The 22,323-nt window shown below is 50.9% G+C and overlaps 2 protein-coding genes across 5 annotated transcripts in view; one reads left to right on the forward strand and one right to left on the reverse strand.

Annotated features, from left to right (window-relative positions):
• Positions 1–5,633: 5,633 nt before the first annotated feature.
• On the forward strand, positions 5,634–20,832 carry PRR33 (proline rich 33). Of its 2 annotated transcripts, XM_080596071.1 has the most exons (3): positions 5,634–6,665; positions 11,972–12,099; positions 19,052–20,832. In XM_080596071.1, exons 2-3 carry the CDS (start codon positions 12,079–12,081, stop codon positions 20,663–20,665), a joined length of 1,635 nt encoding a protein of 544 aa, XP_080452197.1. In that variant the 5' UTR covers positions 5,634–6,665; positions 11,972–12,078; the 3' UTR covers positions 20,666–20,832. The 2 variants fall into 2 exon arrangements, with proteins under 2 accessions (XP_080452197.1, XP_080452198.1); XM_080596072.1 differs by lacking the exon at positions 5,634–6,665 and having other exon boundaries at positions 9,286–12,099.
• Positions 14,566–22,323, reverse strand: part of LSP1 (lymphocyte specific protein 1) — a 40,316-nt gene continuing 32,558 nt past the window's right edge. For all 3 annotated transcript variants that reach the window (XM_080596095.1, XM_080596093.1, XM_080596094.1), the window contains one exon: positions 14,566–15,860. The gene's annotated coding sequence lies outside the window, so the exon portion shown is untranslated. The remainder of the gene's footprint in view (positions 15,861–22,323) is intronic.

Raw genomic sequence — 22,323 nt, forward strand, 5'->3', positions numbered from 1 at the left:
CTCTGTATTATGGCCAGACTATACTGAAGTAACCCAATGCAATTTTGTTTAAAATCTGTGTTGTTTCTTCTTTCCTCCCTGCTCTTGGAAGAGTCATCTGGTTTTTAGATTAGTAAAGTAGCTGCTTTGGATGTTTAACTTTTATTTTTAATGATGTTCCTGGTTGCAAATGGAACCTCAGCCAGGAATAATCCTACCACCCCGTGATACCTAGAAGCCAGCACTGTGCAGGGCTGGTGAAGCTGGACTCCAGCCCTGGTGCACGGGGCAAGCCTGTGAGGATGCCCAGCCATGCTGCAGGCTCCCTGACCCCTAGAGGCGTTTATCCCATGGCTGTAACACCTTTAACTTTATGCTCAGTTCCTGTTCCTCACCCCTCCTTGCCAGCCTCTCCTGCTCTGCCGCCACCTCGCACAAAACCCAAGCCCCGGAGCAGGCGCAGGCTGCAGAGCAGGGCAAGGCACAGCGAAAAGAGACTGAGCAAGGGACGTGTTATTTTGAGATTGGCCAAAAATGTGCTGAATCTCAACTTTGGATTTTTTGTTTTGTTTTGTGTAAGGGTTAACTGGACAAAACGCCATTTAGCCTCCTCCTCATAGCAGGAGAGGAGGGTAAACGACCTCTGCAGGTCTGTCCTTAATGCCTCTGATCCTCTGACTGCCCTAAATCTCCCTCTGTACCTCCTGGTGTATAAGTGCCAAAAGAGTTTGGCCACATTTCTCTGGATTTGTTAAAAAGGGAAGAAATTGTCTCCTCCACTCCACCGTGTTTTATTCAGCCCCTACCACATGTGGCACCATGACTACCGAGGACAAGCCGAGCTGGGTCGAGGTGTCAGGAGGACTTCCCTAGTCGGATGAACTTCGATGGGCCCCGTGGCACCCAAAGGCCCTTCTGCAGTGCCCCGGGGGGCTTGGGGCTGTGCAGGAGGTGGTCCCCATCCGCCAAGCCCCACGGGGATGCCCTCGGGCGCCGCGTGGAGCCCAGCGAACAGATGAACGTGCGGGCGGCTCCCTCTACTTACACTTCCTCGGTATCAGACATGTTGGCAGCGAGTTTCTAGACAAAAGATGAAAAGAAGAAGAGGAAGAAAAAGAAAAAAAGAAAAAAGTGTTATTAGTGAGAGAGCCTCCTAAAAAAATGCCAAGGCAGGAGCAGATGGGTTGACATTTGAAGACAAAAAAAGGCAGGCACCTGCTTCCCCGCACAGCAGCCAATCCCCCACCAACACTGCCATTTTCGGAGCAGCGCTGCCCCCTGCCAGCCAGGTCAGATGAGAAGGAGAGGTGGAAAAAGGAAAAGATCAGCTGGCAAGGCATGCCCCGTCAACTCAGCCGCTTAGCGCAGATGACCCCAGGGGGTGAAGCCTGGACCTGGCTTTGGGTTACCAAAGCCCCAAAGCTCAGGGAGACGGGCAGAGGCCAGGATGTCCTCTGCCACCCTGCTGACATTTCCATCACTCCAGCAAGACAAGGGAAATCTCAGAATCGTAGGGGTTGGAAGGGACCTCAGGAGATCATCGGGACCAAAATCCTGCCAAAGCAAGTTCCCTAGAGAAATGTTTCCTTCTTTTATGCTACTACAAGTGGGAAGATGCCAGCTCCAAAGCATGTCAGAGCTAAATAAAATAAAATAAAATCCCTGCAGATATACCCAGAGATTACTATTTACTTGTCAGCACGCAGAAACTGTCACTGAGTACCTTAAGTAATAGCGTCTGGCTTACACAGCTGATTAATAAATGAACAATGGTCTGCTGATTAATTCAGGATGAAAACTGGCCAAATGCATAGTGAGGCAATTCACATCAATACAACCAGTTGTATTTATTACAACACATCCTCGCAGCGCGTGGCAGAGATAAATGCCTCCGCGGCACTTTTTTGGCTTGCATTTCTGAGCTCGAACAGGTCCAGAGATGGCAGCGACGCAGAGCTAAGGCTCTCCTAAAAGCCTTGTCTGCCCCAAGAGCAGGGGGAAGAGGTGGGGAAGGGCCCCCCAAACTTCCTCCAAACCAGCAGCAGGTCTTAAATTAGAAAGCCAGGCTCCTCCTGGCTGGGAAACCCAAAGCGTGACTTTCAGGACTTCATTACTCAGCTGATATATGAGAGATGTCTTGAAGGAGCAGGTGGACCGATTTAGGTTCAAAAGGAACAACTGCAGCTCAGAGGCTTTCTATTTCAGAGGAAGGCAGTAATCCCAGAGGCTCCAGCTCTGCCCTATAAGGGATCCTCTCCATTCCCCAGCAGTGACCCTGGACACCACACGTCAGCACCAGCAAGGTTTTAAAAACCCACGTTCTAAACAGGCTGTGCTTTTAGTCTCCTCATTTATCCTTTTTCTGTAACTCAGCATTGCCCGGGGAGTTCTGCCAGCAATGACCACGTTACAAACAGGAGGTCGATCTCCTGCTAGGACACACGAGGTCTGGGTCCTGTGGTCGCTTAGTCTGGGGCTGCCTTTAAGTGGGTACCTGTGATCGCCCACACCTCCCCGTGCAGGAGGAAAGGCAGGATTCCTGTTTGTGAGCAGCAGAAGGCTTTGCAAAAGACTTTTCTGCTGCTTGTTTGGATGTAACACCTCTCGTCTCTCTCCCCTCATCTTTAGCTAGATCATCAAATCCTCAGTATGAAGGCTTCCACTCGCTGTCTGCTCGTGGCTAGCAGTACGAGTGCTTTGCCACCTCATCCCAGCCTCCAAAAACTGCTCAAGCTAATAGCACTAAAGCTTGACAGCATGTTGTTTTATGCAGTGGGACAGCAGAGCTTGTCCTGGCAGAAGCCCACAAAGGGAAGATTCCAGATGCCCAGCTACTGCCTCCTTCCAAAACCCGCAATCTGTGAGACTGGGGGCAGTGGCCAAACCCTCGTGTGGTTTCTGCCCTTAATTTGTAAAGCCAGATTTCATCTTTCCCAAGGTAAAGCCAAAACAAGAGGACTTTTAAAGGGCTCAGGGCTAAACTCTTGATTTCACACACACCCCCCCCCCCGGACAGGAAGAGTAATGCTGCTCCGTGCTGGAGAAGAAAATAGCCTGAGAGCCCTCCACGAGCACGCAGAGCCCAGCGCCTGCCTGGTGCGGGGCGGGCACATAACGCAGGGCGTGCTGCTCTTTGCAGGGCAGCTGAAGCCAACGGGAGCCTTGGCAATCAGGCTTGCCATTAACAGCTATTGGAATGAGCTCATCCAGCCTCCAATTTAGCTCTAAGGACATCTTGCCGAGGGTTGTCACGTTGGCTGCTCCCCTGCGCCCTTCCATATTTGTTAATCCGAGCGTGGTGAAAGCGAGGGGGGTTTTGCAAGGAATCTGCCCGCCTGCTGGAGGAGCTGGGCAAGAATGCCAAAATCTCTGACACCCAGCGACCCCAGCCCAGAGGAGCTTTCAGAGCCCTGGATAAAGTGAGTCAATAATAAGCCAGATGGTGCCTTGAAGCCAAGGGCAAAACCAGCTAGCAACAGAAAGACCCCAGGCCACCCGAGAGCAAAAACGGCTCCTCGATTCCTGCACTGGCCACATAGCTAATCCTGTCATCAAAGAAGCAAATAAAACAAAACCATTTTTGCCTCCAAGAGGTGCTGAAGAAAGCAATCCACTAAGAGCAATTTATTTATTTATTTATTTTTGTTCACTGAAGGCAATGGAAAGTCTCCAGCTGGCTCAGGATTGCCCTTCGGTGGAAATTGCATTACACACAGCAAACGCAGCCTGAGATTAAGGCTGTTAGCACCTTGAGGCAATAACTGGCTTTTGTTTGTACAGTGCCAGAAAAAAAAGGGCGTCTGGTCTTGACTGAGGTTTAAGGATGTAATAAAATCAATTAGTTAATAACGCCCACCATTCGGGAGGAAATCAAAACACGGTATTGCCAGCCCAAGCTTCCTGCCTCCTCCCACCCTTCAGGTGAAGGCAAAGGTTATTTTCCGCATTTAATTCAAGCTGAAAACCCCAAACTCTTTCATTTCTGATTTTATTTGCTGAAGATCCTCAAGTCCTGGTTCTATCCAGAAATGAAATAAAGCCACGCACGCTCACTTCCCTTTCCAACAAGGGCAGGGATGTGGCAGTTTTATTGCATGCCCTCTTGGCTGGTGGGGCAAATACCCTCTTCCTCATCAACCCCAAATAGCCAGGGGCCGCCACAATGTTGGGCACGTTGTCAGCTCGTCCCCTTCGACCTCAAACACTTCTGTCCTTGGCTGGAGGCGCGGAGACCTCACGCCCCAAGAAGCATCTTAGCAGCTGAGAATGCGCCCGCCCAGAGGGGGAACGGGCTGCCTCGCGCCCTGGGACCAGCCCTGGAAATTACCCACCCACCGGCTGGCCCCTCCTGAGCCAGGCTCTGCGGCCATACAAGGGAGGGGAGCTGGCAAGAGCCCTATGGAAAGTGGGGAGGAAGAAAGCAGTGGGAGCCGGCAGGGGCGGCGATCGGGCGTGGGGCACGGGTTCCATGCACCAAGCCCCAGATGGCTGTGCTTTCCTAGCAGGAGCTGCTGCAAGCCCAACACATATAATTCATATATATATATATTTATATAAAAGGCATATTTCTTCCATCCCTCTGCCTCCTCCCTTTGTTTCTGAACTGCTTGGTATTTTCCAGCAGAAAGCGTTTCTCACTGCAGTGGGGTAGTGGGACTCAATTGCTACCACACACTCCACCAACACAAAGCAAAATGTCAGTTCTTTGCCCCAAAACGTGCCCTTTAACCCTGTTTTTGGGTCTTTTCGGATCCCTGTGTGGGGTTGGCTGAGAGAAAGAAGTGGACTAAGAGGTAGCAGCCTGCTTGGTGTATGCCTCCTGTCTTTTCTTGTCCCGTGCCGGCAGGCCGCCAGCCCTGGCCATCGCTTACAGCCTCCCCAGCACACCGCAGCTCCTCCATGTCACTGCACTGGGGGTCAGGCCAGCAATGCACAGGGGTTTGAAGCCACACGTGGGGAGCATCCCATAGCCCCTATGAATCCCCCACCCCCTTCCTCCTGGAGGGGTTCCTTCCCTAATTTTCTTCTTTTCCTATGGGAGGGGGGCAGTTTTCCGTTACTGTGTCGGTGTTTCTCAGCCCCACACTTCCTTGCCTGGTTGTCCTGCCCTTCATCCCTCCCACCATAGCCATCCCTTTTTCCCATCAGGGGTTTTCCTGAGTACGATGTATGCCTCCTTGACCCCAAGAGGCACGACTTCATCCCCAGCCTTGGGCTTTGGAAGGGTCTCTCCCCCCCCCCCCAGGTGATCCTTGCAAGTCCACAGCACCCAAATCTCCACAGGTGACAGTAGCCTTGTGTGATGCCCAACCAAATAGAGGAAGGAGAAGTGCCTTGTCTTCAGCAGAGATGCTCAGAGCCGTGCAGGAACCCAGATCCCACAAAACCCCAGCCCTCCCCTCGATCCTCCTCCATTCAAACCTGCCGCTTACCTGGGAGGAGAGGAGAGAAGCACCGAGCTTCCTTCAGCACGGACTGGGATCTGCGAGCGTCCCAAGGTGATGCAGCCCTCAAGTTATAGTGACATTCGATCGGCTGGAGGAGCCAATTGGCCCTGGGACCCCACGATGGGCAGGGAAGGGAAGGGAGCGGGGCTTGAGAGGGGAGAGGAGCAAGGGGAAGGGGGGGGAAAAAGGTCATACCATGTATAGGAGCAGCTGGAGGACTTGCACAGACGATGCTTAAATGGGAGGGACATGTTTGGTGAAAAAAAACGCAGGGCTTGTGTTTCTATATTTACACTGCCACCAGGCAAGCGAAGCTTGAAGAGGGGTATCTGAGGCAAAGGCAGCTAGGAAACGAAATGTGGAGCCTCTGGAGCTCCATGGTGTTGCTTAAAACACGGTCCTGGCACGCTGCTTCCCCTGGTATGAACGCACAGCAGCTGCCTCCACTCTCCTGGCCGGGCAGAGATCTCCCCTGCTGCTCTCAAAATGCAGTCGGCTGTGTTTGCATGTTGTGCTGGAGCTCAGGGACCTGCTGCTGCCCAATGCTCTTTAAAACGGGTTGCCAAAGGGCGTGCAAGAAGTCAGCAGCACGGCATTTGTGTGTGTGTTGCGTGCAGCGTGGGGCCACCTCTTGCTAAGATGCAAGAGCAGAGCAGGAGCACAGCAAGACAGCGTGCCCAACCTTGAGCCACACTCAGAGCCCTTCTCAGTGTGACAAGAAAGCCCTGTTTAAGTAAGGACATCTCAGAGAGGGCAAGCCGCAGGTGGCTGAACCCCCCCCGCCCCCCCGTCACCTGAACTCCTGGTCAGGAGCCTTTCGGTGTGAGGGGGGACCCACGCAGGCAGCTGAGGAGCCCGGGAGGCTTTCACCCCCCAGCCACCCTCGGCAGTTGCAGGGCTGTGCCGGCAGAGGATCACAGCAGATCACAGTTCCCATTTCACCAGACCTCGCAGGCTTCATCTCCCCGTCCCCTCCCTCCGTCCCCCTTTGGCAGGCATCCCATGCTGCAGAGCGTGCCCGCCGGTGTGCCTGGCAGCGCGGGCACCCCCTTTCTCCCAGCCTGTAGGAGCAGAGGAAACCTTTAGGAGCTGCAGGGCAGGCGATATTTTTGGCCTGGGTCGCAGATCGATTCCTGTCCACTCTTTCCCTGCCACTTGCAGGAAAGGGTCCCCCAGCGAGGATGTAGAGAAGAGCTTTAAAAGACGCGGAGCACGGCGCTGCAGCCTCCCATGCACCAGGTAACGTGCATGAGCAAAAATCCCCTTCTGCAGCTTGTGCTTTCTGGCTGGCCGGTAGCTTATCCCCTCACCTGCCTCCTGAAACCCGGCTTGAGGCGATGCTCTTGTTACTCACTGGGTGGGAAGAGGACGGTGCAGCCAGGTTTGCACCATCCTAGAGCTGGATGGGTGGCAGAGCTACTCTGGGTGCCAGGGAACGCGGGGCCGGACCAGGCGTCACAGCCTTTTCTCTCCCCAGCCCCAGCTCCCTGAAAGTACCAACAGAGCAGAGCAGCTTTCAGGCTGCATTTTGGGCATCATTCAGCATTTTTGCCATCTTCCACTGGCTCGGTTTCATCAGCACTCCACCGGCTGGGCACGTCTCCAAGAAATACTGTATTTGCCCAAACGAGCAGCAGAGTGGAAATGTACCAGAGGGGAGTCCCCTGCCTATTTCCCCTTTTATGTTTGCCTTCAGGTCTGTTTGGCAGAGGTCTTCCCCAGCCTCCTTCACCTGCCTGTCCTTCATAGATTGTCCTTGCTGCTGATGGGACATCTCAGCTCAGATGCCCCACACCAACAGGTGTTGGCAGAGCCATGCAAAGGGCAAAATAGGTGTTGACACAGGTTACAGGAGGGACAGACAGGTAGCCAGCTCTTTTGACCTGCTGCAGCTCTTTGCTTTCCATGGTATTGCTCATGTGTAGACATCTGGTCTCGGTGCCCTGTTTTATAGGGCACAGCATCCTGGGGATGGAGATGCAGGAGACAGTCTGCTGCCTCTGACAGAAAATCAACCAGATGCAAACATTGCTCCCTGCAGCATCCCCTTAGCTCCCACATGCACATGTCTGTGCTGAGCTCCATTCCTGATCTGGACAAGTTGCTCCAGACTAACTCTCATCGTGGTGTAACGCAGCATTTCCATGCTCTGTCTTCCCCCCACCTGGCTGCTCAGTACTGTCCTCGGGTTGCCTCCATTGGGAGCACTCATGTCCATGTCCCATGTCTCGTTCAGGCTGCCCTGAGCTGGGCGTTGTGTTTCCAGTCCCAGCTGGTCTGGCTCTCTCTTCCCACTGGAGCAGGGGACCTGTGCCATCCCTCGGAAAGGTGGCTTGTCTGATGCACACATCCTTTCTTTGCTTTGCCATCATCTGCCTCACAAGCAAGGCTTGTTCCCCATAGCCCACTCCAATGCTTTGCCTTTTCTTCCCTTTGTGGGTCTCTCCATCAGCTTTAGCGCATAACCATAATCCTCTCCAGCATTTGTTTCACGCCTTAGCCACACACCCCTTGCTACCCACACAAACTATATACGCCTCATCCTTTACTCACCTCTTGATGCCATACACCAGTTCCACCCACAGCCCACGACATTTCTATTGCCAGCTTTGCCTTGGTTTACTGCAGATCCTCCTGCCCCAGGATATGCACTTCACACATCATCTCTGAGCATCTTCTCCCTGCACCAGCAGCAAAAAGCACGTGTGCCTTTGAGCTGCTGCCATGCAGCCACGCCAGCAAAGAAACCACCACCACCTGCCTCATGTTCCCTACTCTCAGCATCAACCCGACAAGGGAGAAATGACTGCTCAAGTCCAGCTGTATCCTCATTTCTACCCAAACCTACTGATGTTGCTGGGTGAGGGTGCAGTGAGCACCTCTCTTTAGAGAACCCCCTCTCACCCACCAGAGGCAGCACCCAGGCTAGGAGACAGCACTGAGGCCACGCAGAGCAGGTCACAGGCATGAACCAAAGTGCACCAAATCCATCCATCTGCTGACCACAAGCCACAGCCTGACGTGCTTTTACAGTGACAGCATCTCCACCTGGGAGAGGATACAAAAAAAACAGTTTTCCTCCTCAGGTAGGGACCAGAGGCTGGGACAGAGACCTGGAGAAGTTTCCATGAGGAAACCTACCCAAATATCTCATTTCTTTTGAGTAGGTAGGAGCACCCAGGCTGGTTACTTGAGACAGGCCACAGGAATATGCAGCATAGCAGGGCCGCTTGCACGAGAGCTGAAATCAGCCCTTCTCATCTTTTGTGGCTGTTGGCTGACCTATTGCAGCGGCCCCAGGCACTCGGAGGGGGGAGAGATCCCAGGGCCCCTCATACACTTCAACACGCTCGTGCATGCACACTAGCCCCGATAACTTTACAGCTCTCAGAAAGGCTCACGGCTCAGCCAAACGCTTGCATCTTTCCTTAATCCTGCCAGCCCCCGTGCTCCTTGCGCATCGGTCAATGGGCAGCTGCACGTTCATTAGGGACTGCAGAGTTTGCAAACAAAGTCAGCCACATCCTTCCTATGAAACAGGTAATTGCACAGGAGAGACCTAACTCCTGAAATTAATCTCTTATTCACCAGCTGCTGACCCTGAGCAAAGTGATCCAGTATCAAAGCTGATCCCGCTTGGCCAGAGGATCTCCCGAGGTCCTTCCCAAGCCAAGCTGGCCCCTGGTTCTGCACTTGCACCCTCACGCTGCAGCTGCAGAGGACCTTGCAGGGACACGTTCGTTCATCCAGAATGGGTTGTTACCCAAAGTGAAACTGCTTGCGAGGAAAATGGGTTTTACTTGCGTGCTTCTATCATTCGCAGTCTGAATGTTTCTTTGGTGGGTTTAGTTTTCCCCCCTGAAGTCCTATCTGAATATTTTCAAACCAAAATATTTAGATTTTTTTTTCCATTTTTGGCACACTTGTCCACTTACACAGGCACTGTAGCACTTAAAGTTATCCAGGAAAACCTGTAGATCTGACTGGGGAAGGGGTGAGAAGTTTGTTTTTCCGGTTGGCGACACTTGCAATTATCAACCTTTTACCATGGTTTAAGGCAGGTGAGAAACGGGAGTCAGAAAAGTGGGACGGAAAACTAAATTCTTATCCAGGTTTCCTCCCTTTCTTCTTTCTCACACCCTCAAGAAAGCATTTCTGCATGGGGCTTTGATCAGCAGCTCAAGGTTACAGTAGGTGCCCTGTATGCATGAAACACTTTCCAATTTAATTGAAGTAGCTGCCAATAAAAAGGCAGATCAGATAGAGACTAAGTAAGTAGCCTCAGAGGAAGGACAGAATATATATATATAATTAATTATTTTCTGTTCCTGGGTAAAATCCAGTAACCTGTTTTGCGCAGCAGGTCAAGCAGAGATCAGAATAGCCTTAAACTTTAAAATTGCCTCCTCTATTTAAGTCTCAGCAGACCGCTGCCATTTTACTGGCGATGACGGGATCCTGGGGAATGTGAAACACAACTCAGAGGGAATAAACAAAGACCAGGCTCCCCCGGGCTCGTCTAACACCCATGCTTGGTGTTTGGGGTCGGGATCTCAGTAGTCGATGTTTGGTTGCTTGTCTCTCCTTTATCCTAGCCAGAAAGGCCTTGGGGCAGTGCTCGTGACTCTTGAGGAATCCATTCCAATACCCAGCCCTTTCCACAGCCATGCCCAAACCCCATCCCAAGTGTCTCAGAGAGAAGTCATTCAGATCTGTTTCTGCAGGAGAAGCGAAAGTGAAGATAGAGCTGAGAGCAGAGATCCAGAGGCCAGCCCCCAAATCCCACCTGATACTTTCATCTAGGAGGAGTGACTGTAGCAGTCAGGAAAGCACAAGGATGAGGGCAGCATCTTTATGTGGTGTGAGGGAGGTTTCAGGCTACAGGAACTCATGAGCGTTCACACAAAACAAGGGCCTTCCTTAAGAGAAGATGGAACAAGTATTTGCAATGGCATGGGTTCACCTACCTGAATCCTGGAGGGTGGCTGCAGGCTGCCAACACCTTCTCCTGATGGTAGCTCCATAACATCTCTATGTCTCCAGGGTATGAAAAGGAGAATAAAAGGCAAAAAAACTATCTCATATTAATGAGCAAACTACCTATGTATGTCTGCATCCATCTTCCTGATACCACGGTTTTCCCTGCAGCATCAGGAGGGAGAGATTCAACCAACACTTCCATAGAGGACACCAGCGTGTCATCCCCTCTGCAAAACCCCATCAGTAGGAGAATCTGCCCCATCTTATCCCCCCTCTAAGCCTGCCAGAGAGGGAAACTCTGCAGGCTTGCAAAATAAATAGGGATGAATCCAAAGACCTCTTACTTCAGCATCAGATGCAAATGCAAACCAACCTTGCGCATTGTTCATACGGCGCCTGCTGTGAATGCACTCATTAGGGTCATCTGGTTTCAGTGGTGACAGTAGCAGAGCACGGTACAACATGTCCTTAGGCATTTTTAAATTCTATTTAAGTTTTCTTATTCATAAAGTGTTTTTTGTTGATTTTTGTTGTTGTTTTGTTTGTTTGTTTTCCTAAGTTTCCAGTTGGATTGCCTCTGGTTGTTATTGGTTTTCTCATTTGTTTGTTTTTCCTAGCAATATTTTCAGTGTTAGAGATGCACAAAGTCATTAGCATTCCTAAAAGACAGTAGCAGTTTTGAGATGTTAAAGTTGTCAGCCAAGGAGGAATTAAGTGCATTAGGGTATTTGCATACAGGACTGAGCATCCACCCCAAATCCTTCCATGGGTCAGAGCAGAGCCAGGCACGATTTCACCGTTCATTAGAGAGGTAGAGATGGAAAATGCAAATGGAGAGCTCACCTCCAACAAGAGAGGAGCCAGCCTGGGCCACAGCTTTCCGAGTCCATGTGATGTTTGATCCTATTCACCAACAAGCACCTTCAACACCTGCAGAAGTGTCAGGGTTGAAAGTGGCTCTTAAGGACTGGTTTAACCCCAAATCTGTGTTGATACAGCTGATACAAGTGACAGAAAAGCTCCCCTAGTCCTGCAACCAAAATTCTTTGCTGCCTGCCCAATCCACCAACTCCAAACCACCTCTCCTCCGCTCCCAGCACTGCACTTTCCATGCTTGCACCCCTTAATACAGCACAAATCATGCCAGGATCAAGGGCGGACATAGCCACGATTCATGCTCTCCCTCTCCAGGCACGGTAACAATCAAAGCACAGCTTCAAATTTGCATTTTGCAACCCTGACTTTTGCAAAACTGTGAATCTGACCAGCAAACTTGAAAAACCTCCAACTGGTTTCACTGCCTGGAGCTATCCTGCTAGAATATCTATCCTGGCACCATCACCATCATCTGCCCTTCACCTCTCTGGTGCCTCCGATGCCAAACTTCGCAGATCCAAAGCTGGAAGCATGCAATGGTGTTACTCGATAGCCCATCTTCATGCTTATTTTAGGCAATGAAACCTTTCATGCTTTCAAAAAGGACTAATTTTATTTTTGAGAAACCTCCTGTACTTATTGGCTACTGTAAATACTCTTTTCATATGATGTTTTGAACTTACTTACAGGGCTCTGAAAATTGCAAGAAGACAGCACCTGAAATGATCTTGAAGGAATGATGACCTGTTAGTCCTGTACACCAAACATGAGGCACCCAACATGCAAGTGATTGCAGATGGAAAAAAGTTACACATCAGTAAGTACTGAATTTCATCTCTCCTCACGTGATGTTGATTCCCAATTTTTGCAGCAATCTGTTGTTCCATCACTCAGCTGTTTGCTCTGGGAGGTGTGCTCACTCCGTCTGCTTTGGACACCCCTGTTGGATTCAGTAGATCCTCCATGCATGCCCTAAAGCCAGGCTAGATGTCTTTCTGAAGACAAAGAAAGAGGCTGGGCAATCTGAGACATATCCAGGGTCTTGGTTTCAGGATATTTACCCTTAAGTGGAGGAGGCAGTCTGATTGCAAGGATGAGGCCCAAGCAGCAGGGTGAGGGCCAGGACCAGCGCCTGCAGCTGCTGTTTTGGGCCATCCCTAGAGGAGGCAAGCGAGACTCCCAGCCCAGCCAAGCACCTTCAGTTTAGTAATTACACTCACACTTTGCTGCTTTCATGCTTTAAAGCGCTTACTCACAGAAATCCAATTAAATTTTCCCCTGAGGTATTTCCAGCCTCCCTCTGTTCTTCCCCTCACTCCTGAAAGCCCCAAGTCTTTCTTTGAAGGACAAAAAGTGCACATTGTTAGCATCACTAAACCACTGTCACTTCAAGTTATGAAGAGATTAAGTGCTTTCCAGCACCTTTCCGAAATTTATGATCTAAAACAAACTGCTCCGCTACAACCAAAACCCTCTGGGGACCCAATGCAAAAATCACAGGGAAATCACCCATGGTCTGTCTTGTTAACATCATCAGGATCCTTGTAGGAGGTCCATCATTTTTAAGCAAGTGCTAAATCTAATTGATTTTGTCACTGTCAGATCCATTCTTTATTTACTTAAAAAAAAAAAGGCATTAGGGAAAGTGTGTTGAGCTGGCAAGAGATAGGAATAAGCCACCTCAGAGTCTTTTTCCGCAGCCGATCAGCTGCCACCTCATTATTTATAGACGCCCTGCTCTTCGGGCTTGTTTATTTCCCTTCCCCAAGGTGGTGGTGGGAGGTAAAGCTCTGACATTCAGGCCCAGGTGCCTCGGACCCTGACCTTTCCTTCAGAGAGCAGGCACATTTCAAGGAAACTTTAGACCCTGGTGTCCGCCACCTCACCGGGAGCCCAATGCAGAGCTGCAAGCAAGTGGTGAGCAGAGATCTGTTAACTAGACAGCATATACTCATAAGGACAGTCATAAAACCGGCCTATGATTATCTTATACCTGGAAAGAGAAGCAGAAGTAGTCAAGCCTCTGGTTTCGAGGCAGAACAAGCACAATGAAGACATTACGTCCAAAAGAGACTTCAGTTTTCCATCAGCTAAGCTTTCCCCAAGTTCAAATGCTGCAGGAAATAGGCATCGCAACCGTTATGGGTAGTGCTTTTCAGTCCCATCTCTCATGCAGAATCATCTGGTAAAGCAAACTGAAAAAAAGCAGCCCTGAAGCCTGCTGCAGAACAAGACAAGTAGCACATTGCTGCAGCTTCATTTGGGAGCGATCTCACACAAGCACACCCCAGGGCTTTTCCACACTCTCCACACTGGCAGGAGAATCAGTTTCTGGCTGTTCTTCCCTCCTGCCAGCTGCAGGATGGAGTCAAAACAAAATGCTGTGAGCCCTTTGCACCCCAGCAGGCCGCACAGGGCTGCTTTCACCTCAGGCGGGGACATCTTCATACCCCACACTGCTACTGCTCTGGCCTCGCTTGGAAATCACAGCTCAGCAGAGGATGTGTGGAAGGAACGAAGATGTGGCCAGACGCTGGCCATGGCTCCTCAAATTTCTGCCTCCCTGAGGAGCTGAAGCAGAGGACAGAGGGGGATGGGGGATATCAGTAGGCAACAAGGTGACAGCAAGAAGAAAGCTTTCTTGTATGGAAAAAAAAAAAAACTTAAAGAAGTGAAGGCAGGGACCTTTCCTGCTCTAAACACTTTCAGAAAGCACAGGCAAGGGTAGTGCAGGCTATGCACTGTCCCTACATGACAGAAGTGCTATTACCTAGAAGGTCACCTCCGTAAAAGGTTTTTCATTAGATGGTTGCAGATAGGGCAGGCAGCTCACTGAAGGGCTGAGCGCCCACGCAGACAGCTACATCGGCTGCATCTCAGCCATGTGAGCAGGCTGTAGAGGATTTTTATAGCTGACTTCTCCGGTGACTTTGGTTGAAGCCTGATTTCTCAGGTCTATTAGCTGGGCAGCTGAGCTTTCTGCTTCTCCTTGCTGATGGCTCTGGAAAGCCTTCTGCATGCCACTCCACCTCTCACCCAAACACCACTCATCCCAGCCTGTCACCCCCCCCAGTAATAGGGAAAACAGCAAGACAAGAATCCCTTAAACAGAACAGGCCTAGGAAAAGCATGTTTTTCCAGCATATATCAAGCTCATTTCATCTTGTTACTCAGCCTGATGTTTCTTTTCCTCCAATTTCTGCTCAGGCAGGGAGTTGCAGGGCTTTTTGAGACCAGCTTTGCTGCAGGAATTCCTACATCAACAAAATCCTCAGAGTTACCATTGTTACAACATCTTCCTCAAATTTTATTAAATGCTTACAAAAAAAATAATCCAGGACACGCCATGAATTTAAGCAGAAAGCAAACTGATGCAGGAGGAGAGGCTGCCCTTCCTCCAGGAGGGCAGAAGCAAATTGCAAAGTTATGTTGAGAGCCTTTGTGAGAAGAGGACAGGAATAAGACTTTAAAGAAGGGGTCAGGGGCATGCTAACACCATGAAGTATGAAGACATGGGAGAGCTCAGGAGCTGGCTTACAGAGCTGTGGCCTGGAAATCAGAGTGCCACGCTTCAGGGGCGTGTTTTCCCCACATCTACAGCAAGCCCGGACCTCTGCCAACAACTCGCGAGGATGCCATTTCACCTTGGTGGCCCCCAGCATAAGAGAAGCTGTCATTTCCCATATCTCCTGCCCACCCACAGGAGGACAACGTGCAGGTTATCAGTGTGCCTGACACCTTTGACATTCAGAAGAAAGATTTCAGTTGTTTGTTCCCTAACGTGGGGGCTCAAGCAAATCCTTTTCCGAGAGGAGGGAGATGATGCCAGCAACCAACGCTCCTCACCTGGACAAGGAGACCTCACACCCATGACAGACATGGAGAGAAGGCTCAGCTTTTTGAGACAAAGCTGCTATTGCCACTGTTGAGGTGGAAAAGTGGCAGGAACATTGCAGCATGGCTACTTAACTGTGATTAAAGGACAATCTTAAAAAAAGGATTAAGTCAAATATAATTTGACATACACACAGATGGAAGATCTTCAAAGCAGATGTTGCAGAGGCTGTGCTGTAAACGGGGGAAAGCTTCACCCATGGGGTGACATGGGGTCCTCACCCATCAAAAGCCTTTCAAGCACCAGTTCTCACTGGGTTTCTCGTGAGCTCCCCCCTCTCTCCCAGCACCCAGCCACCAAGAGTCAGAAGTGGTTCACCATACAGCAGGAGCCTTGCCAGCTGGGCAGGACAGCAGCTCCTCCTCTTCCAGCATGTGAGAAAGAGGGAGCAGAGCCACAGCCTCCTTTCTCCATAGGGGAGCCAGATTTAACAATAACAAAAATAAAAAAAGCCAAAGAGTCATGTAGGAGGTTAAAACAGGGATTAGGTTTTGCCAGCTGATCTCGTTCCTTGCACCCAGCCGGAGGCAGCACAGGGCATTGCTCACACCCCAAGAGGAGAGTCAGGCTATACCGAGGCAGACTGACATCAGGCAGGAGAAGAGAAACATCCTTTCATTATCTTCTGTGGAGCAAAGGAAATAGTGGCATTGAAGATTGCATCGAGCCAGGACCAAGCTCAGCTGTAAGACAAGAGAACAAAAAGTTTAAGCATACTTGTGGCAGGGCAAGAAGTAATACCCTGGGCTGTGTTTTGTCTAGCAATTGAAGGTGGCTTTCTCCCACTTGTTTTCAGAGCCCTGTGAACCACTTCGCTGCCCATACAAGCTTCTGCACTGCAGGGCAGCCAGCTGTACTACACAGCAGGGCAGGAGCTGAGCAGGGTGGCAGAGCTGCAGCCCTGAGCATCCCTGCATCCAGGGCTTGGCCGCCCCAGCTGATGCCCGGCAGAGGTCACAGCTGCCCAGGCAGAGGGAAGGACACACTCCCACCAGCCTCCTCCACCCCAGGAGGCCATTAGCAGGTTCCCTTCCAAGCCCAAAGCCAGTGGAGCACGGAGCATGTTCCTGCAGCCCCGGGCAGCCGCAGCTCCGCCCAGGACCATCTGTGGCCATATCGGGTTCCTGCAGCTCCCGGTCTGCTCCGCGTGGGACAGCTGGCACTGCCGAGGGACCCGGCACACAAATGCCTTGTCTGCCAGTGATGGATGGCTCCTCCACTCCGAAACACTCCCTTCTGATCCCAAGTTGGGGTCCCAGGGTGGGTGACCAAGAGCAGACCAGCTTAACCCTTTAAAAGCCTCTTGACTCAGTTTCCAGCTCTGTTTCTTCCCAGCTCATCACAAGCCCACCCAAGCTTCTCAAGCAGTGTTTCCCCTCCATCCCCAGGTTTTCAGCTCTGTCCTTTCTGCTGGCAAGAAAGCAAAGCTGTCTTTCCCTTCGCATTTGCTTCATTGTGCAGCCAGGGGGAAGCCGCTCACAAGCCTTGCTGGTTGCAGGATTTCTCCCTAGCGCACAAAGCTCTGAAGGAGACTCAGACAAAGCCAAGCATGACAGGAGAGGCAAACAAATTAAGAGCTGGCTTACTTCTGCTGCCTCATCACATCTCGCTGCTTCTCTATCCAAACACACAGACATGCCATGGACGTTACCAACCATTAGGGCACTCTAATACCCACAGCACAGCAGGTGCCAAGCCAGAGGGATGCTGAGACAGGAGCAAGAGTGATCTTAAGAGCACAGACCACAGATTCTGAGGTCACAGGGCACAAACGAGTCTAACTTCTAACAGAGGAAGAGTTTTCCCGGTGCATGCAGACTACACCTAAGTTTCTCTACAACCTTCCCCTCCCCGCCCTGCCCCATGCCTTCCTCTGTAGGATATGGCACAGTTTGCAGCAAGACCCAGATTCTGCCCTTTTACCCTTGTGGGAAGCCACATTTTTCTGGGATGCAGCAGTCCATAAGACAAGAGCACTCGGAGCTGATTAGTTATTGGGAACTTCATCACCCTACCTCTTTAGTATTCACAACACAATGAGCCTGAGCAGTTCAACCTTAAAATTCTGGCTCAGCAATGCTGCTAGATCACAGATCATCTTGTAATGTATGCTGTCCGTGGGACCACATTAACCTGGGATGGATGAAATCATTCCACAATCAATCCTAACATCAGGCAAGTGTACTAGTTCACGCTGCAGCAGATAAAAATGACCCAAGCAGTTTTCAATTCCTGTGCAAACAGAACCAGAATAGCATTGAACAGCAAGTACGTCCTCTCCAACTGAGGCTTTTTGGCTTTCTGATCCAGAAAAAAAACAGTGCATTCCTACAGTGCTGGGGAAAACAGCAGGTATATGATAGAGTGGGCTCTCAGTGGTTTTTTTGGGGGCCATCACACACTTGTTTCCAGGAGTAGCTCTTGGAATAGAGCAGGTCCTAATCCCAGCCTTGTGCCTAAGGCACAAAGCTGATAAGCTGCTGGGAATGCTCAACAGTTGTCACCCCAGCTCGCCCAAATCCCCTCGAGCCCCCTCGCCAAAATGCTGGGAGGTTTCTCATAGCTGCAGCTGAAATAAACGCACCAGCTGGGAGCAGCACACCACTTGCTAGGCACTGCCCAGACCATGCCCAGCACAACTTCTGCTTTGGATGGCAGCTCACCCACATGACACCTCTTTGGTGCTGCTCTTCCCCTTTTTTCCCCTCCCTCATTCTTTTTTTTTTTTCTTTGGAAGAGTCATCCTCCTTTCACCTCCTCCATGAACAGTTGGCAAATACACTGTCTGCTCAGTGTGGACGAGCTTCCATGAGCCCAACGGCAATGCCAGGTGCTCAAGCACAAATATCCGTTCTGCTCTTCTGAGAGCTTTATTTAGGGGTAGTTCTCCTGCACTGTGGTATCATGCTACACCCCTTGCCTCTGGATTGATGCTCGGGCTGAAATCCCACTAAGCAGAGCACATGCAATAGCCCTCTGGGCAACCCTGATATCACCCCGTCTCCTCTTCCTCGCCCCATCTCCTCTTCCTCGTTTCAGGATGCTCGGCTGCATCCAGCGCTGGGGATTAGGGGGCTCAGTGATTTATGCCTCATTTCACAGCAAAACTCAGCAACTCTACACTGAGCGAGAGCCAGGGCAGAGTCACATTTCTTTCTGGGAGCTGCCAAATAGTTGTGGCTTGGTGGTTGGTGTTCCCCAGCCTTGCTGAGGAGGAGAAAGAGGAGAACTGGGACTAGGTTTACCTTGCTGCCCCCGGCACAGGGAGTCTGCACAGGGCTCAGCAGAAAGGGATTGGTGGCAGCAGCAAAGTGCTGCTCCAGTGAGCTGGTGGCAGAAAGCTGGGAGAGCCGCTGTGCATCCTGCCATGAGCAGCAGTTTCAGCTGAAGGGGTTCCAGGTGTGATTGCCGCTGGAAAGGAGACCCTGTCCAGACCACAGCCTATTTCTGTTTTGCTGGAGAATGTGTTGTACTGGGACAACAGCAGCAGTGCTCCTTAACAGAAAGGGAAAGCTAGGTTTTGTCTTGAAGACTAACGAGTGCAAATAAAGGAGGCTGCCACTGAGCTCGACACAGAAAGGCAACACCAGAGCTAGCATTACGACAACGACAAGGCACTTTACCACCAGATAAGCACAGCTTTTTAAATCCTGCCTTTCGCAGGGATGCCCTTCTGCCAGCTGAAATCAAAGCTGGTATTGACTTGGCCTCAAGTGACACACGCAGTTTATGGCTGCCCTGCTGCACACAGCACGGTGTCAGAGTATTAATAGCTGGAATTTGGAAAACTATGAGACATTCCTAACTTGCACCCTTGGAAGTGTTAGCCCAGGGGTGAGCCCACATCTACCCTAAGCTTTGTGCTTCCTTCCAGGAGATGACAATGCTGATCACGGTCTCATCCTCCGTCCAGCCCGCTCCCACCCACCACCACCTCTCCCCCCCTCCCACACTCCCAAAGCCCCGCAAGGACAACCTGAGGCTCCAGCAGCTGCTGAAGAAGGCAGCCAAGAAGAACGCCGTGCTAGCTGCAGAGCAAGCCAAGTCCTTTCGGTCCAGCCTCTCCCCCGTGAACGAGGCCAGCTCTGACCTGGAGCACAATGAGAGCCTTCCCCCTACAGAGACACCCAAAGCTGCAGCTCCCGCATGTGCCAGCCTCACAGGCCACCTCTCCGTCAGGCCCGTCACCCAGCACCGCGTCCCCTCCCCGATCCGGAGGGGCAAGCCTTTCGCCCTGAAGGTCACCGAGCAGAGGCGCATCGCTGAGCACCTCAGGTTCACAACCCCGCCAGCTGAGCCCCCTCCACACAGGCCAGGTGCTCCCCAGACCCCACAGCAGACCGGAGGCCCAGATGCCCACCTTCCTGCCCCAGAAAACCCTTCGATACTCATTGTCCCCCAGCCTCCTCCTTCCAGCACACCCAGCAAAGAAAGGGCACCAGAGGTTACCTACATCACCAAGGTGCACACTTATTTCCGCAGCGTCAAGGCGCCCAGGGCCAAGACACCAACAAGCCAGACCCAAGCAACCACCAGCATTGAAGAAAAAAGATCTTCTCCAGCACCTGAACCATCTCCAGGGCAGATACCTGCACCACTTGATGACAGCAAGGCCCCAGCTCCCACACTGGAGCCTCCCCTTCCTGCTGCTGCAGAGGCAGAGCCCCCTAACCACACTCCCAGGCCTGCCTCTCCTCAAGAGCCCACCACAGCCCCCTTGCCCAAACCCAGCACCTCTGATGCCCACTCCCATAAAGTTACAGCCCATGGAAGTGACACAGAAATACCCGGATCAGAGAGAGCTCCTGAATTGCCCGAGGCAAATGGTGAGAGCTTAAAACCACCAACACCCAGCACTCCCTGGAGGCCAGCACACCCAGAAACAGCAAGCCCTGCCCGAGCTGACAGCACAGGGGCCGTGTCTGCAGACATGAAGGCAGAACACGTCATGCACCCTCAGCCAGACCCCAGCTTACCAAACACCAGCCCTCCCCTCAAAACAGAGCCAGCAGTAGCATCAGGGGAAGCAGCAAGACCTGGGGCTGATGGCTGGCATCGCCTTAGGAAGCACTTGATGGTGCAGCCAGAAACACCCAGCTTCCCTGAGCCTGAGCCAGAAAAGCAGGGGCAGGACGAAGGGAACAAGAAGGACAGCTCTCAAGAAGTCATCAGTCGAGACATCAGACCATTTAAATCGAGGGCCACGAGGATGTGGGATGCTATTTTATACCAGATGACAGTCAACAAGGAGAAGAAGCAGAAAGCAGACGAGAAGAAAGCGCAGAAGGAAGCAAGCTTCTTCCTTCCCCGCCGCCTGCCCATCCTTCTACACAAACCACGCTTCGATGCCCGGAAACTGAGAGAGCTGGCTGCCAAACCCATGGCGAGGATCAGCACCATGTTCGAGGTGGGCCGGTATGGACCCCAAGCAGCCAAGGAGCACACCAGGAGCTTTAACCGAACAGCGTCGGGGTGGTCAGTCAACTGAAGGCAAGCTGCTTGACCAGAGCCATCCTCCGGAGGTTCCTGTGGGGTGCCAAGCACAAGAGCACCTACCAGTAAAGAGAGCACCTACCGCTAGGTTTTCTGCCTGACAGAGCCTAGTATCAGGAAAAAATAAAAATAAAATAAAACCCCTCCAAGCCAGCAGCCTCACACTGAGGGTTTAAGGGTTATTCTGTACATGTACATAAGCTCAAATGCCTAACATACCACATCCACAGGTCATGAGTCAGGAAAATAAGCACACTTGGTTTAGAAAGAGACAACAACAAACACTATGCAGTAATATGTGGCAGGGAGAGGTGACACAGCAAAGAGGAGGAATTGCCTGTAGAAAAAGTCTGTTTTGGAGGATTTTAGAGGAGGAGGATGGAATCTAAATTTATTTTACTCTGCTTAAGAGCAAGAAAAATCCTAGAAACAAGAGTTGTGGTAGATGAGATGACATGAAGGAATCTGCATTGCTCCACATCTTGCCTAGGGAGTCTTAGAAACTGAACTCTAAGAGCAAACACCTCCTTAGCCTCTCTACTACAAACACTGCACCCTGCAGCAATACACTAAAGCAAGGTGGAAACACAACCCTTCACCTGAGACACAAGAAAGGGACAGCATGAAGTCTAATCCATCCTACTCTCACACAGCAGTTCCACTGCAAAAATAATTGGGCATTATCATTTCACACCCTTCTAGGTCAGTCTAGTAAGTTGCAGCACACAGAAGACCAGCTTCTTTGCAATAATCAAGTTCTACTATGTATTTTACTTTTTTTTTTTTTAAGTACAGCTGGGTTTGGTGTTTTCATGATAATCAGCAAGAGCCTGCTTCAGCATGTGAGTATCCAAGTTGGTGTATTTAACAAGGTGCTGTTTTCTGGGGGATCCTGCTAAGCCCATGTAGTCTTGTTTTCAGGGGCCATATTATGACAGTTGCAAACTTACTGGTGCCTGATGTCCTGAAAAAGAGCTAATTAAAACAAATTCCCTGACACCAGCCATCCACAGAGACAACTGTCCTATCCAGCATTATAGCCACCCCTTTGCATCTCCATCACCACCAGGCTTATAAGCAAGAAAGCTGGTGACCAGCTATTTCTGTCTCTCAAGGGACTTTGTCATATGCTGGGATGTTCCTACACAGCTGATATAGGATTGCTATGTTTAGCCCTATAGGAAATTGGATACAGGGCTCTTGACATTCTCTTCGCATACAGAGGATATGGAGCTGAGCACAATTTCCCCAAGCCTCACTGGAAATAGACGTGGGGGGGGGGGGGGGGGAGGGGGAATAAAAGCCCTTTTTACTGCTTTGCAGACTTCCAATTTTGTGATGATGCTATCAGGAGAGCTCAGTGAAGTTTTCGCTCTGCTAGTCTTATCCTCTGTTTTGTATCCTCTTCCTTATTTCAAGAGGAAAAATAGAAGAAAGCAAAAGCCCAGGTATCTAAAGCTTAGATTTCTCCTCCCTCTGACCTCCAGTTTCACAAGAAAAAGCTGAAAAGAGGTAGTTTGGAAACACCTCTGTAATCACAAGTGGATCCTAGATCAGCTTTGCAGGATAATTCAACGTGCTGCAAGACAAGATTATAGAGAAAGATTCACATAGGAACAGAAATCAAACAGACCACAGCTTAAAACACGTAAA

The sequence above is a fragment of the Anser brachyrhynchus genome, assembly GCF_964034855.1.
Source record: "Anser brachyrhynchus genome assembly, chromosome: 5".
Lineage (NCBI taxonomy): Eukaryota > Metazoa > Chordata > Aves > Anseriformes > Anatidae > Anser > Anser brachyrhynchus.

What these genes read in the sequence shown, in the direction of transcription:
- PRR33 (XM_080596071.1), top strand. Translation starts at nt 12,079, where the DNA reads ATGGAAAAAAGTTACACATCA. An exon ending in TGGAAAAAAGTTACACATCA is followed by an intron (nt 12,100 to 19,051) that starts GTAAGTACTGAA and finishes GCTTCCTTCCAG; the next exon opens with GAGATGACAATGCTGATCAC.